We start from the raw sequence: 16,098 nt of genomic DNA, 5'->3' as shown, positions 1-16,098 counted from the left end.
TTCTTTTTACTTTGTAAAATACGCCTGCTGGAAAATTTTAAGTCACCCATGGGACTCATACATCCATTGGACAGTTCCACTCTAGAGAGCAGCTTCCATCATGTCTGGATTGGAGCTGATACTTCACATCCGTGCTATACCTGGATGGCACCAAGCTGTCTCAGTGCAAAGTCCTGGCCAGGATGTTCAGGCTATAGTCCCTCTATTGTCTTTGAATACCTAAATGTATTTCCTGTAGGGGACTCTAGACAATGAGAAGGGAGTAAGGAAATCATCATCATCAGTATATAAGATGATTTAGGGCAAGCATAGTATGAAGCTTTTTCAGTGTCATCCACTGGACAGGAACATGATTGGTTGCCACAGAGGCACCCACAGACCCTCAGTCCCAGGAGAAAAATCCAAGATGTGTTTTCTGCTGAGTGACAATACAGCTAGGTCAAGTGCTTCCTTGTAGCTGTTGGAAGGAGAAGGTGTGGGTGTTTGCCATGTGCTGGCTACTAGCTTATATGAAGTCAAGATTTAAGGTGAACACAATGAGCCCTCTCTTTCTACCTACAGGGACCATCCAGGAACTCCCTTGGTGGAGTGCCATACTGCCACACTGTGGCTGTGCGTGTTGTCACTAAAATATAAATGTGGGCGCAATCAGGGAAATATTACCCTTGCCTGGAAAATCCCATGGATGGAGGAGCCTGGTAGACTGCAGTCCATGGGGTCGCAAAGAGTCAGACACGACTGAGCGACTTTACTTTCACTTTTCACTTTCATGCATTGGAGAAGGAAATGGCGACCCACTCCAGTGTTCTTGCCTGGAGAATCCCAGGGACAGGGGAGCCTGGTGAGCTGCCGTGTATGGGGTCGCACAGAGTCAGACATGACTGAAGCAACTTAGCAGCAGCAGCAGACCTTATCCTGAGTGTGAATGGCATGGAAAGCCACTCCAACAGACCTGGCAAGAGTGTTAATCACCAGCCATAAGATTCCAAAGGGTTTCATTACAGACAGTTGAGGAATTAGCAAGGTAAACAGTTGTCTCTCAAAATCACTGATTTTCTTCTTTCTGGATTTTCCTTTAGGTCTTGATCATGTCAGCATCAGACTGGACCTAGAGGCCTTATTTCAGCTCAGTCACCTTATTCTGACCTTTAAGGTACAGAAGAGTAGACTGCTGCCCCCTTATCTACTTACCAAATGCTCGGCATACCTTAGATTTCACTTCCTTGCTCCCCTGCAGAGAACAAAAAGCTGTTAAAATCCAGACTGGAGCTTTGTTATCTGGGCTTTTGCTCTTGAATGAAAAACAAAAAAACACCAGTGCTCATTAAATAATAACTTACATGATTAACAAAAAAGAAAAGAGAGAGTGAGTCTTAGAAGATGCAGGAGAAAGAAAACCTCCAAGCTCTGGGGTGCTAGAGATGACAAGAACTAGAAAGATAATTTGGAGGATAAAAGGCCAGGCACTGTAAATTATTTCAGGAAATACAAAAAAAAAAAAAAAAAAAATGTGATCAAAAGAGGAAGAAAATTTAAAGGCTCTTTACTGAGTTAGATGCCAGAGAAAATCTGTGCTATCGTCATTCTTTAATCATTCATCAGAATTCTAATTTTGTCAGGCCTGGTGCTAGGTTTTAGCCATAAAAGATGAACATAAAATTAAAAGTTTTAAAAATTTAAGAAGTAGTCTTTGATTTCAAAGAACTCACAGTCTAGTCATAGGTATAAACAGATATATAATTTTGAAATTACAATGCAGAGTGACAAGTGCAGAAATAGATGTACGATTAGAATGCTGGGGAGTTATCTGACATGGCTAAGTCAACTCTGGGGAACCGGGTAAACTTTATGGTAGGTTTTGAAGCCTTTGCCAGAGGAAAAGTATTCTTAATGAAGAAAACCACATGCAGATTGCTATAAAAATGTCAACTGCATTGGTTTTTTTAAAAAAAGTACATGCCATTTTTCTTCAATTAATTTATACAGAAACAATTTTAAAATGGAATTTGATTCTGAGACAAAACATATGCTCATAAATAGTCGCCCACTTGATAGAAAGATTTTGGTGTGTTCATGGTAGAGTAGATTTTTTTTTCTTTTCATTTTCTTGGCCTTGCTGCATGGCATGGGGAATCTTAGTGGCCTGACCAGGGATTGAACATATGCCCTCTGCAGTGGAACCACCAGAGAATTCCTTAGAATAGATTTGAAAAGATACAAATAAAGGTACTAAAAATGGAATTCAAAATTATTGTCAATCTGGAATGGGTTATAAATTCTACTTTTGCGAAGCATGACAAGTTTAACTGATTTTTCTTCTAGACTTTTCGGCCTGCTGCAATGTTAGTTGAACGCTCCACAGACTATGGACACACCTGGAGAGTGTTCAAATATTTTGCCAAAGATTGTGCTACTTCCTTCCCTAACATCACATCTGGCCAGGCCCAGGGAGTGGGAGACCTTGTTTGTGACTCCAGATATTCGGATATTGAACCCTCCACTGGTGGTGAGGTAGAATTTCCTTTCTTCGGTTTCTTTCCTAGAAATAAAATCTTTTGTTGTTGTTGTTATCGTGGTTAATTGAGATGAAAACAATTTGGGTAGTGTCTACTGAACCAGAACATAAGCTGCTGCTTGTTTAGGAATGGCAGTGTCTAAATTTAAATGAGTCCTGAATTCAGCTCATATTCACGTAAATTACAAATATCTTACAAGAAATGATCCTGTACAAGAGTGCCCCAGGGGCACTTCTTTTGTAAAACTTCATGTAAGGGGGATTCTTTGTCATTGCATGTCTATAGGATGGTAAGACAGTATCGGTCAAGAAGGGTGCTGTGAACCCATCCAACCTAATGCACTTTGATTTATTAATTTCATTATTTTCCTTTCTCTAGACCTTGTGACATTAACAAACCTGAAGATAAACTTTACCAGGCTCCATACTCTCGGGGATATTTTGCTTGGAAGAAGGCAAAATGATTCCCTTGATAAATACTACTATGTATGAGATGGTGGTTCGAGGAAGCTGTTTTTGCAATGGCCATGCTAGTGAATGTGGTTCAACACAGAAGACGCGCGGTGATGTTTTCAGCCCTCCAGGCATGATGAGTTACAAACTCACCTGAGAGCAAGATCGGCTCTCCTATCTTCCCTTCACTGTCTTAGTGCTGAATGTATGTCAGACTCTGTATGTGGGGATCAACAATCCAAGAGCCCTCTTTGTGCCAGGCAGATATCATTCAGTCTGGCCCATCAGGCCATGTGGGGGCCTTTGGTTCTCTGGACAGAAGTTCTTGTGAATTCTGCCACATGTGGCCATCATTGAGCTAATGGGCAGAATTTGTAATTTATGATTTCCAGATGGTCCATCTTATCTCTCTTGTTTATTGGTTTTTTAGGAAATGGAGATTTGATGGGGAGGAACCATGTCACATACATTGTCTCATAAAAATGTATTGAAGGTCTATTCATGTGAGAGCCTGGGCTCAGTGCCAAAGTGTTTGAGTGACATCTGATGCTGTCCAAAGCCATCACCTCGAGTGACACGCTATGACTCTGTCCTAAGCAGTGCAGATCTTCTCCACTCCTGGGACTAATCTTAAAGGAATAATACAGTAGAAGAATTTAATTTTGTTCAGAGTCTTGGGAGTGTGTCTAACTAAAAATAGTTTTGAACTATTGGTCATAACGGACAAGGCTGGAGGCTATAGATCTTTCCGCTTAGACACCTCATATGTTTCACCAGAAATGGAAATTTTCCCTGGGAATGTGGGCACTGAGGGCATTTTGTGAAAAATCAAGAGAATCCCACACCTTTTTCCAGTTTTAGTTTTCTAATTCCCTGAAGTTCCTAAATCATCCCCCCCACACACGCACTTGTGCACACACATACACGCACTCATGCACACACATACACATTCTCCATCCTGGCTCTCAGTTTGCCAAGGGCCTGTGTTCAGGCCATGTGTTCCCTGATACCAAAATTCAGAAAAACAATGAATTCCTTATAAATGTTCACTTATGCATCTTAAAATTTAAAAAGTTTATAAAATTAAAAAGTTTAAAAGCTAATTAAGCAAGTAATAGTAGACAGTCAGGGTTCGTATTATAACTAACACGTGGAAAACTAAGACCCAGAGAGACCCCCTCGGGCTGGTATTTCATTTTCCATTTAAAGAACCCCAATGTCCTCAAAGTTCAAAGACGAGCCCTGTGTTCTCACCGTTCACGTTCCTCACGCATGCAGGTTCATGGTCGATGCATCTGTCAGCACAGTACAGACGGCCCAAACTGTGAGAGGTGCAAGGACTTCTTCCAGGATGTTCCTTGGAGGCCAGCCACGGGCCTCCTGGACAGTGCTTGCCGAGGTGGGTGGACCTCAGTTCTTAGCATAGACTGAGTTTCCTTATACGAAACTCCTTACACAGTCTCTGCTTTCCCTTCTTTTGGAGAACATTTAGCTGGTTTCTGCTGGGCTTCTGGCACCACAGGGGGTGAACTTGTGACTTCCAGCTCCAACTGTGTGATATTCTCGTGCCTCCTGCACAGAAGAACACCAGCTTCTCCAACCCTCACACCAAAACTTAACATTAATTTGAACAACTAGATTATATGTTGTGTGGCCCTTTCCATAGGAGGGGCACAGCCATGGGGGGGGTAATATCAGCGGGGATGGTGTCACTCCAGCAATCTGGTGACCGCTAGAATTTGTACAAAGAGCCCCACTGTTTTCCTGAATAAATATACACTCAGTGAATGTGACCTTAAACCCATATGTCAGATAAGATATGAGAAATGAGGCCCAGGATGGAGTTGACAGGCTATTGTGTTTTTTAATAAAATATTTAGACTTAAAAAGATAGGAGGGAGTTTAGTCATGTGTTTTCTGCCTCTGAATTTTGATGCATTTCTAAAGCTGTTATTCAGTTTCTTTTCCCAAATGTGGGAAAAACAGGATTTGACAAAGAGGTTATTAGATGAGCTCTTATGAAAAATCCCCATCCAGGGGTGTCACAGTGGACACGACCCAGCAAAATGTGGCCCAAGCTTATGCTGTTTACAGGGAAAAACCCAACCAGGCAAGTAGCATAGATATTACCACAAAGATACACAGATCCCTTTAAACAGACTGCCTTTCCTTCTGAAGATCTGGGTAAGCGCCTGTTGGGAAGAAAATGACATTTAGCCCCACTTCCAGCAGTTCTGCCCTAGAGAAGAAGAGGCTGGCTGGACCCAGCTCTAGCATCTAATCTGGAGAATCCAGTGCTACCATACTACCAAACAGGTGATGTAAAACCTTCAGATTTACCAGTCTGAGTCAGTAAGCATATTCTTCGTGTGTGCTGTGTGCTCAGTCTAATATCTAATTCTTTGCCACCCCAAGGACTGTAGCCCACCACATTCCTCTGTATTTGGGATTCTCCAGGCCAGAATACCAGAGGGGGTTGCCATTTCTTCCTCTAGGGGATCTTCCCAACCCAGACAAACCCACATCTCCTGCATTGGCAGGTAGATTCTTTACCTCTGTGCTGCCTGGAAAGCACAGAGGTAAAGAATATAAACATATTCTTTATTGAAAAACAGCAACAGCAACAAAAAATATTGCATCCTATGGCTTTTAGATCACCCAAATGATTTGTATTTCTCTGCTTGATTAAAAAAAAAAATCTAAATAGTGAACATTTCGAGAACACATTCTATAGAGAGTATATGAGGAGAATTGGAGTGCTAAAAAGATCCTTGAAAGCAACTCTTTTAAGCTTCCATGTACTTGGTGTAAGGAGTCTGAAGAAAGTGGAGGAGGGGAAATTGGTGATGGAGCATGGAGCCACCATCCCTGGGATGCTCACCGTGGGGACCTTGGCAATCTCTCATAACTTTGCTGGGTTTTCAGCTCATCACTGTAATGGCCACTCTGACTGCTGTCACTTCGACATGACTGCGTACCTGGCGAGTGGGGGCCGCAGTGGGGGCGTGTGTGACGACTGCCAGCACAACACCCAGGGCCAGCACTGTGACCGCTGCAGACCTCTCTTCTACAGGGACCCCCTTAAGGCCATCTCGGATCCTGACGTGTGCATTCGTGAGTCCCCAGCCTCTGACCCATCCTCGCCCCTCATCTGAGCAGGGGCTGATGGAACTGGCCCCCACTGGGCTCAGCAGCATCTCCAAACTGCTCTCGTAGCGGTGGGAATTGCAAAATCACTTTGGTTCTGAGCTTTTCTCTCTCTGAACAAGTTGGGCCAGATAATCTAGGTCCCGCCCTGTGGTCTCGCAGCCATGGCTGTGGTGGTTCAGTCGCTAAGTCGTGTCCTACTCTTGCAACCCCATGGACTGTAGTCTGCCAGGCTCCTCCATCCATAGGATTTTCCAGGCAAGAATACTGGAGTGGGTTGCCATTTCCTTCCTGAGGGGATCTTCCTGACCCAGGGATTGAACCCGGGTGTCCTGCACCACAGAGAGTTTCTTTACCCACTGAGCTCCCGGGGCTGATATTGATGAATTAGGAGCCTGGTCTGGATTCAACCAGAAGGGGGCGATAGTTTCAGAAGCTGCCACAAGGGCCTGCAGTGTTAGCTCAGGGAAGTAATTAAGTACGGAGATTGGCTATATCATTTGGCTGTAGATGGTTCAGTTTTGCTAAGCTAATTTACCTTGTTTCATTTTTCCTTTAAAAAAAAAAAAGCATCTTTATGGCTACACCAGGTCTTGGCTGTGGTATGTGGGAACTTAAATCTTTGTTGTGGTGGCATGTGAACTCAGTTGTGGCATGTGGGATCTCGTTCCCTGACCAGGGACTGAACCCTGTCCCCATGAGTCTCAGCCGCTGGACCACCAGGGAAGTCTCTCATTTTTCTTTTTTTAATGTTTACAAGTTTTTCATGTTATTAATCTCAACTTTTAAAAGATAATATTTTAGGCATAGATAAAAATAATAGAAAATAACATTTTATATATATAATATAAATAATATACCCACCACTAGCTTTGTCAGAACATAGTATTTTGCCCTTTCACCTTCAGGACATTACTACAACACTATAGCACTATGAATGGGATATTCTAGCTACCCACTTCTCCTCTTTGTCTACCCTCCTTCCTATGGATAAACTATCATTACCTTGCTTCTTTTTACACTTTCACACGTTTTTCACCAACAAATGATACATGTTGACATGTTTTCAAACGAGATAAATGATATTACGCTGCGTGCTTGCTCACTCATGTCTGACTCTTTGCAACCCTATGGACTGCAACCCGTCCTGCTCCTCTCTATGTGGGATTCTCTAGGCAAGATTACTGGAGTGGGTTGCCATTTCCTCCTCTAGGGGATCTTGTTAACCCAGGGATTGAACCCATGGCTCCTGCATTGACAGGCAGATTCTTTACCACTGCACCACCTGGGAAGTCTGAGGCATTTGCTATGAAACTCCAGTTTCAGACTTTACATAATCATAATACATAAATTGAAGTTTTATGCCACTCCAGTACTCTTGCCTGGAAAATCCCATGGATGGAGGGGCCTGGTGGGCTGCAGTCCATGGGGTTGCTAGAAGTCGGACATGACTGAGTGACTTCACTTTCACTTTTCACTTTCATGCACTGGAGAAGGAAATGGCAACCCACTCCAGTGTTCTTGCCTGGAGAATCCCAGGGACAGGGGAGCCTGGTGGGCTGCCATCTCTGGGGTCGCACAGAGTCAGACGCGACTGAAGCGACTTAGCAGCAGCAGCAGCAGCATGCAAAAGTAAATCAGCATTCACTCCAAATACATACAATGTCCTAGATTTTAAAGTTTAAATCATCATGATGTGGAATAAGCATAAATGAAATATTTTTGCTCAGATTACTCAGTAGGTAGCTGATTGTATAAAAGTTTACCTTAAAAAAAAAAAAAGAAATTTATCTTACATGCCCTGTTTAATATAAAGAATTGCTGCTGCTAAGTCGCTTCTGTCATATCTGACTCTGTGTGACCCCATAGACGGCAGCCCACCAGGCTCCCCCGCCCCTGGGATTCTCCAGGCAAGAACACTGGAGTGGTTTGCCATTTCCTTCTCCAATGCATGAAAGTGAAAAGTGAAAGTGAAGTTGCTCAGTCATGTCCAACTCCTAGCGACCCCATGGACTGCAGCCTACCAGACTCCTCCATCCATGGGATTTTCCAGGCAAGAGTACTGGAGTAGGGTGCTATGAATTGGGTCCTCATAAAACATATTTCTTTAAATTGATGTGCTAAGTGCCCTACATTTTTTACCAGAATCCATAATCCACTTCTCTCTCCCTCCCTGTCCTTCTGCCCCCATCTTTCTCTCTCTCACACATACACACACACACATGCAAACACACACAACTTTTATTAATGTTTATAAAGCTCTATATTTATAAATGAGGATGAAATTTCTTAGATGGAATCAGGAAAATACAGTGTTTAGAAACATAATCTGGGAATCTGAAAAGAGGTTAGAAATAACTAAACAAAATATTTCAAATAAAGTTCATCAACCAGAGTCTTGCTCTTTAAGAGCACTTAGTATTAACTTAATAGTGCTTTTGGAGGAAAAGAAGGAAAGAAAATTAGTACCCTTGATTTGAAATTTAAAAACCATTCTTTGTGAATAAGGAGTTTCTCAAGGAAAGGCAAATGAGGAGCTTGTAAAAAAAAACAATTTTGAGACTTCTTAGCTTCTCTAAGCACATATTTATGTGTTTGTAAGCGTGTGTACACAGATGATGTGTATTTGACCAGCATTCTCATATAAATTTTCTCTAAGCTGTCCTAGTTTGAGCCTAAATATTTACATGATCAGATTCCAGGCCTAAGCATTGACCAGTTTTAAGTCTTCTTTGATTTAAGACACAGTTGAATGTGATACAGAAGAAACAAATATTTGGTAGACTCCACCAATAATATGTTTGCTGAAATTTAATTGTGTGACCTGAAAAGATTTTATTGGACTTCTACTCTAAAGGCCACAATGAAGGATTATTTCAAACTTACTGGCCATTTACCCGTTTCCCTTTCCCAAAGGATATTTCTGTGTATAATTAAATTATACTCTGGAGCTCATTGCTGACCCTTTGGAGTGTCTCCCAGATAAAGATGAGTTTTTTTCCTTTTGGCTACTTCTAAAATGAACTTAGTTTATTCTTTCCTTCCTAGAAGCAACTGGCTTTAATTAGAAGAAAATTGTGGGGTTTTTCCCCAAACTAAACAGAAGTCAGTTTTCCATAGTAAGTGCTAGTTTTCCATAGTAAGATTTTATCACCAGTCACAATCCAGTAATAAACAACTGAAAATCAAACAAAAGATTCTGTCTGACAACTGTTTGCTTCAGTGATTCCAAACTGACTAAATTTTTTCCCCTAAATACACTAACCTAAATGGTGGTTAGGTAAACATTGCTTTAGACTTGAGGGTTTTGTTTTATTACTCCCAAGCAAACATGTATAAATCTTTACATAGTTGTTTCTTAGAATCCAGATATTCATTTTTAAAAAATCTTTATTGCTTTCCTTAAAAGTGGAATCCCTTGAAAACACAGGTCCACGAAGATACAAGATGACCTTGTTGGTCATCTCATGTCTACTAATGAATGCACTGTCCTCTATGCCAAAGTCACAACCAGACCTCCAGTGATTAAGAAGGCTGCTGTATTGGGCAGCCCCAACTGTTCTTTCTTATACTCAGTCAAGCGCTACATTTCTAGCTTTTACCCACTGGAATTACTTATATTACCAGCATCCTTTTTCATATGACATTCCTTCTTTTAATTGTTTGAATTTCTACTGGAAAAAAAAAAAAAAGGTGGAGGAGGTTGTTACTTTTGTTACATATGACTGTTTATCTCATTTTCCAAAATCTCTTCATCTAAGCTTTTGCCCCACCAACAGATTTCCAAAATTAAAACAAAGATTTGAACATTTCTTATTCTCTCTTTTTCTTTCTTGAAGGTGCTCCTTTCCAAGAAGACTCAAAAAGAATGATAGCTCTTACCTTTGTAACATATTTTTCTGTAATGGGAAGGACAGATTTACTTTCTTAACAACCATATTTCAGAGACTTGGTAAACATTTTATGTGATTTTTTCCCCTCTTTATCATGTCCCTTGGTGCCTTTATAGTGTATGAAATCAAATATATGATACATGTTTTATTACACCATCCCACTCTTACTTATCTCTTGACCTTATTTTCACCTTTAGAGTCTTTTAAAAATCTTTTTAAAAATTGAGATGAAATTCATATAACATAAAATTGACCATTTTAAAGTGAACACAATTCACTGGCACAATGTTTTGCAACCACTACCCCTACTTAGCTCCACAACATTTTCATCACCCCGAAAATAATCAATCTGATGTTTAAACTGAGATATAATTGATATATGACATTTTATCAGTTTCAGGTATAGAATGTGACTCATGTTTGTGTATATTGCAAAATTATCACCACAGTAAGTCTAGTTGGCATTCATTACCACACATAGTTACAATTTTTTCCTTGTGATGAGGACTTTTAAAATCTACTGTCTTAGCAACTTTCAGTGTAGGATACACTATTAACTATGTTCACCATGCTGTACATTACAGTAATGGTTTATTTATTCTGTAACTGGAAATTTGTGCCTCTTGACTACCTTCACCCATCTCTCTCATCCCCACCTCTGGAAATCACCAATTTATTCTGTGTAACTGTGAGTTTGCTTTGGGGATTTTTTTGAGATTCTATATGTAAGTGAGATCATGTGGTATTTGTCTTTGTCTACCTTATTTCACTAAGCATAATGCCCTAAATATCCACCCATTTTGCCACAAATGGCGAGAATTCATTCTTTTGTGACTGTATAATATTCCATTGTGTAAATATACACAATGTGGTATATTTCTGTATTCTATCTATTGATTGCTTAAGTTGCTTCCATGTCTTGCCTATTATAAAGAATGCTGCAATGAACATAGAGTTCATGTATCTTTTTAAATTAGTGTTTTCATTTTCTTCAGATAAGTACCTAGCAATGGAATTTCTGGGTATTTCATATTTTTTAATTTGGGGGGAACGTCGATATCGCTTTCCATAGTGGCTGCACCAATTTACATTCCCATCAACAGAACAAAAAAGTTCCCTTTCTTCACATCCTTGAAAACACTTGTTATTTCTTGTCCTTGCCAGTAGACTGCCTCTTCATTTTGTGGGTGGTTTCCTTTGCTGTGCAGAAGCTTTTAAGTTTGATATGGTACCACTTGTTTATTTTTCCTTTTGTTCACCTTTGATTTTGATTTCAAACGCAAACAATCATTGCCAGGACAGATATCAAAGAGTTTGCTGCCTGTGTTTTCTTCCAGAAGTTTTCTGGTTTAAGATCTCACATTCAAGTCTTCAGTCCATCTTGAATTAATTTTTGTGAATGGTGTAAGAGAGGGATCCAGTTTTTTCTTTTGCACATGGCTGTTCAGTCTTCCCAATGTCTTTTATTGAAGAGACTGGCATTTCCCTGGCATATAGTCTTGACTCCTTTGTCATAAATTAGTTGACCATACATGTGTGGGTCTGTCACTGGGCCCTCTGTTCTGTTCCACTGGGTTATGTGTTTATTTTTATGCCAATGCCATGCTCTTTTGATTACTATTGTTTTGTAATATAATTTGAAATCAGGAAGCATGGTGGCTCCAGCTTCGTTCTTTTCTTAAGATTGCTTTGGCTATTCAGGGTTGTTTGTGACCCACATAAATTTTACGGTTTGTTACTTTTTTTTCATCAATCTGTCCTTAACATCTAGCTTTCATAATAGACTTTCTCTGGTCCTCTTCCTTTAGAATCACTTAAAATTCTTTTTAAAATATATTTATGTATTATTCAATATTTTTCTAGTTCTGAGATATGGGAGACATATCCAAGCAGCCCTTGCTCACTGGTTTAATTATTCAAACATATTTATTGTATTTAAACAGCTAAAACAGTTATAGTGAAGGTAAAGCAGTATGCTTCTATTTCAGGGTTCCCACAATTTGAAGTTAATTAAGATAATGCACATCTGTCCCCAGCTTGTGAGTGTGACCCTGATGGGACCATTTCTGGTGGGCTTTGTGTGAGCCACTCTGATTCTGACTTGGGGCCTATGACCGGCCAATGCCTGTGTAAGGAGAACGTGGAAGGAGCAAAATGTGATAGATGCATGCCAAACCACTATGGACTGAGCACCACCGACCCCCTCGGCTGTCAGTGTAAGTCAGCAGCAGCTGGATCATCACCTTGAATGCATTTTGAGGCTTGGAGCTGCCCCTGTCAATGCTAACATTTGGTCATTGTAAATACTTAAGTCCCAGCATTCTCTGAAATTTTTTTTTTTTTTTTTTTTTTTTTTTTTAGTGACACAAAATCTCTCGCAAATTTTAGTGAATTAGTGGAGAACTATTTTAGGTGGTTTGCTGAGTTTAATCATCAAGAACCAGCAGGGGGCGCTCACACTTTCACTGCTGGAGCAAACGCCGCTGCTGCTGCTGCTGCTGCTGCTAAGTTGCTTCAGTCGTGTCCAACTCTGTGCGACCACATAAACAGCAGCCCACCAGGCTCCCCCATCCCTGGGATTCTGCAGGCAAGAACACTGGAGTGGGTTGCCATTTCCTTCTCCAATGCATGAAAGTGAAAAGTGAAAGTGAAGTCGCTCCTAGCGACCCCATGGACTGCAGCCTACCAGGCTCCTCCGCCCATGGGATTTTCCAGGCAAATGCAGGATAGCTACCAAGAAATTTAATGCCTTTATGAAACCTTTAAATTAAAAAAGAAAAATCCTCTACCAGGATTCTGTTCTACAAATTTGTTAAATTACATTATGCATTTTTGCATAGATTGATGACTTCTTAGGCAATTTTCAACTGGGGGGAAAAAGAAGCAAGGAAGGAGTCATGGGAAAATAGAAATAACTTCAGAGTTTTTGAGGGCCAAATAGGAAGCCCCTTGGCTCTAGGATCACAGAAATTTAAGGCTGCCTGGGGTCTCAGAGAGCTGCTGATTCCTCAGAAAGTCTGGGTTAATTATTTCCCTTTAATCACAGTGTCATGCTCTGTGTTATACCCATATAAGGAACTGTGGATTATTTGCATGTTTAGAAAGCAGCATGATGAATCATTCTATTTTTTAAATGCTCTTCTTTTTGGATTTGATGTAAAATTTAATTTCAGGGTAATTAATTATATAGCTAAGCCAATTTCCCAGTATACCTCTCAGTACTCCAGGCATTTACACTGGTTCACTGACTAACATTATGCCCTCCAAGAAATGGGCCCAAACTGGGTTTTGTTTTGATTTTTCTTTTGTCAAAGATTTAGTTACATATAATTCACATGCCATACAATTCACTTTTTAAAGTATACAATTCAATGATTTGTAGTATATTCAGAGTGTGTAACCATCACTACAATCAATTTTAGAACATTTTCATTACCTTAAAGAAACCCCATACTCTTATTTCTGGTTATATATCCTCAAAATTGAAAGCAGCATCTTAAAGATGATTTGCATGCCTATGTTAATAGAAGTACTATTCACAACAGTCAAAAGGTGGGAGCAACCCAGGCATCCATTGATGAATGAATGGATAAACAAAATGTGGTATGTATGCATGATGGAATATTATTCAGCCTTAAAAAGAAGGGAAATCCTGATCCATCCTACAACATGGATGAACCTTGAAAGCATTTTGTTAAGTGAAATCCATAGAAACAGAACATAGACTGGTGGTTGCTAAGGGCTTGGGGGAGGGAGGAGGAACAGAGAGATGGTATTTAATGATACAGAGTTTCAGTTTTGCAAGATGAAGAGTTCTGGAGACTGGTTGCACAACAGTTTTAGTGTAGGTAACATTATTGAACTATGTGCTTGAAAATGGTGAAGATGGTAAAGTTTATGTTATATATGTTTTACTATAAAGAAGAAAAGAAACACTCTAGCTACCACCTCCCATCCCACCAGCCCTAGTCAAGCACTGATCTACTTTATGTTTCTATGTTGTTTGGTCACTAAGTCGTGTCTGACTCTTTGTGACCCCATGGACTGTAGCATGCCAGTCTCCTCTGTCCTCCAGTATTTCCCAGAGTTTGCTCAAATTTACATCCATTGAGTCAATGATGCTTCTGTTTCTATAGATTTGCCTATTGTGGACATTTCATAAAGGAGAATCATATAATGTGTGGTGTTTTGTGTCTGGCTTTTCTTGCTTACCACAATGTTTTCAAGGTTTATCCATGTTGTAGCAACTTCATATCTTTTCATTGCTAAATAATATTCCATCCTTTGGAATATTTATCCACTCATCAGTTGAAGGACATTTGGGCTGTTTTCAAGCACATTAGCTTTTCCTGTAGCAGATTCAGCAGGGAAAACACCTATCTTGCTCTGGTTGCACAATTTCTTAGCCTTCACAACATAAACAGAATTCAACAATACCTATGAGTGGAAGAGAAAAAGAGAGAGACAATAAAAAAGAAAAAAAGTAAAGAGGCGCTAAAAAAGAGGAGAGAAAGGGTTATAATAGATGGCATCTGCCAGAGAGGGAGCCATTAATAATAACCACGATGCTTAGAAACACTTGCCCCTAGTCACTTAATCCAGCCAGCATCACTTAGGAGAACTGTGCCCCACTCCCCAACATGCATGACCTCTTGTCTCCTCCTAATTGGCACCCAGTAGAACCACATGATGGAGAAGGCAATGGCATCCCACTCCAGTACTCTTGCCTGGAAAATCCCATGGATGGAGGAGCCTGGTGGGCTGCAGTCCATGGGGTCACTAAGAGTCAGACACGACTGAGCAACTTCACTTTCACTTTTCACTTGCATGCATTGGAGAAGGAAATGGCAACCCACTCCAGTGTTCTTGCCTGGAGAGTCCCAGGGACGGGGGAGCCTGGTGGGCTGCCGTCTATGGGGTCACACGGAGTCGGACACGACTGAAGTGACTTAGCAGCAGCAGCAGAACCACATGAGGGCTCTGAGAGTGTCTGGCATTGGCTTTCCTGGGGAAAGTTGAATGAAGTGCAATAGTGGTGCGGCCAGGCAGACAGTGAACTTGGCAGGGCAGGCTGCTCAGGGTTCTCATGGCCATGTTTTGCTCAATGTAAGCTAATAAGGTTTACCAATGTGAAGAAGTCAAAATGAGAATAACTATGTTCGATGTGCTTTCAGCCTGCGACTGTCACCCCCTTGGGAGTCTGCTGCTCTTGACCTGTGATGTGGATACAGGCCAATGCTTGTGTCAGTCGTTTGCTACAGGACTACACTGTGAAGAATGCACTGTATGTATTTGCCTCTGATTCCCCTTTTAGGGGGGCTTCTCTGGTGGCTCAGATGGTAAAAGAATCTGCCTGCAATGCGGGAGGCCTGGGTTTGATCCCTGGTTTGGGAAGATCCCCTGGAGGAGGGGATGGCAATCCAGTCCAGTAATCATGCCTGGAGAATCCCCAGGGACAGAGGAGCCTGTCAGGGTTACAAAGAGTCAGATGCAACTGAGCACAAAATCCCCCGCTTTAGGGAGTGATGTGGTCTTCTACTGCCATTGACTAGAAGAGACTTGGTCTTGTTGATCACTTTCCTTGCCCTGTTTTATTTCAGTACTCCTGTGGTAAAAGGATTTATGCTGCAGAAGTCAGCAAACACTGGAAATCAGCCCCTATCTTTCTGCAGAAAGCTAGTTGTTAAACATTTACCAGCATAACATTTACCCAATGGATCTGAACCCACCCAGACAATAGTTTTTATCTGTTCTTCTCCTGAAAGTGCAAGCAATAGAGTGTAAGAGCATTTATTTGCTGCCCCCCACCCCACCCACCCACCAACCCCTTGTTAAGGCTACCAGATCATGGAGTCTTTTAATATACAGTCAGTTTCCCACCCCTACCACTCCTTGCCCAAAATTATTTTTGGATGAGCTCATTAAAAAAAAAATCAAGTTTAAATGTATTGTAGATTCCTGTGGGAAATAAGCCCTTGGATTTTTCACAGACTACTACACACATGAGCATGTATGTCTCAAATTAGCAAAATAAAACATGTTCCCGCCATAAGAAATGTGTCATGCATTTAGAGAGTTAAAAATCCAGCT

The 16,098-nt window shown here is 40.9% G+C and overlaps 1 protein-coding gene across 1 annotated transcript in view; it reads left to right on the top strand.

The window, feature by feature from the left end:
* Positions 1–16,098, top strand: part of LAMB4 (laminin subunit beta 4) — a 118,119-nt gene that overhangs the window by 17,461 nt on the left and 84,560 nt on the right. The window contains 8 exon segments of the mRNA XM_055589640.1: positions 1,080–1,153; positions 2,323–2,530; positions 2,829–3,000; positions 3,002–3,103; positions 4,246–4,367; positions 5,894–6,082; positions 12,045–12,224; positions 15,183–15,292. Coding sequence (XP_055445615.1) covers positions 1,080–1,153; positions 2,323–2,530; positions 2,829–3,000; positions 3,002–3,103; positions 4,246–4,367; positions 5,894–6,082; positions 12,045–12,224; positions 15,183–15,292 — 1,157 coding nt within the window.

This window comes from Bubalus kerabau, chromosome 8 (assembly GCF_029407905.1).
Source record: "Bubalus kerabau isolate K-KA32 ecotype Philippines breed swamp buffalo chromosome 8, PCC_UOA_SB_1v2, whole genome shotgun sequence".
Classification (NCBI taxonomy): domain Eukaryota; kingdom Metazoa; phylum Chordata; class Mammalia; order Artiodactyla; family Bovidae; genus Bubalus; species Bubalus kerabau.
Note: the sequence above shows the minus strand (reverse complement) of the source record. Positions and strands in the feature narration are given on the sequence as shown.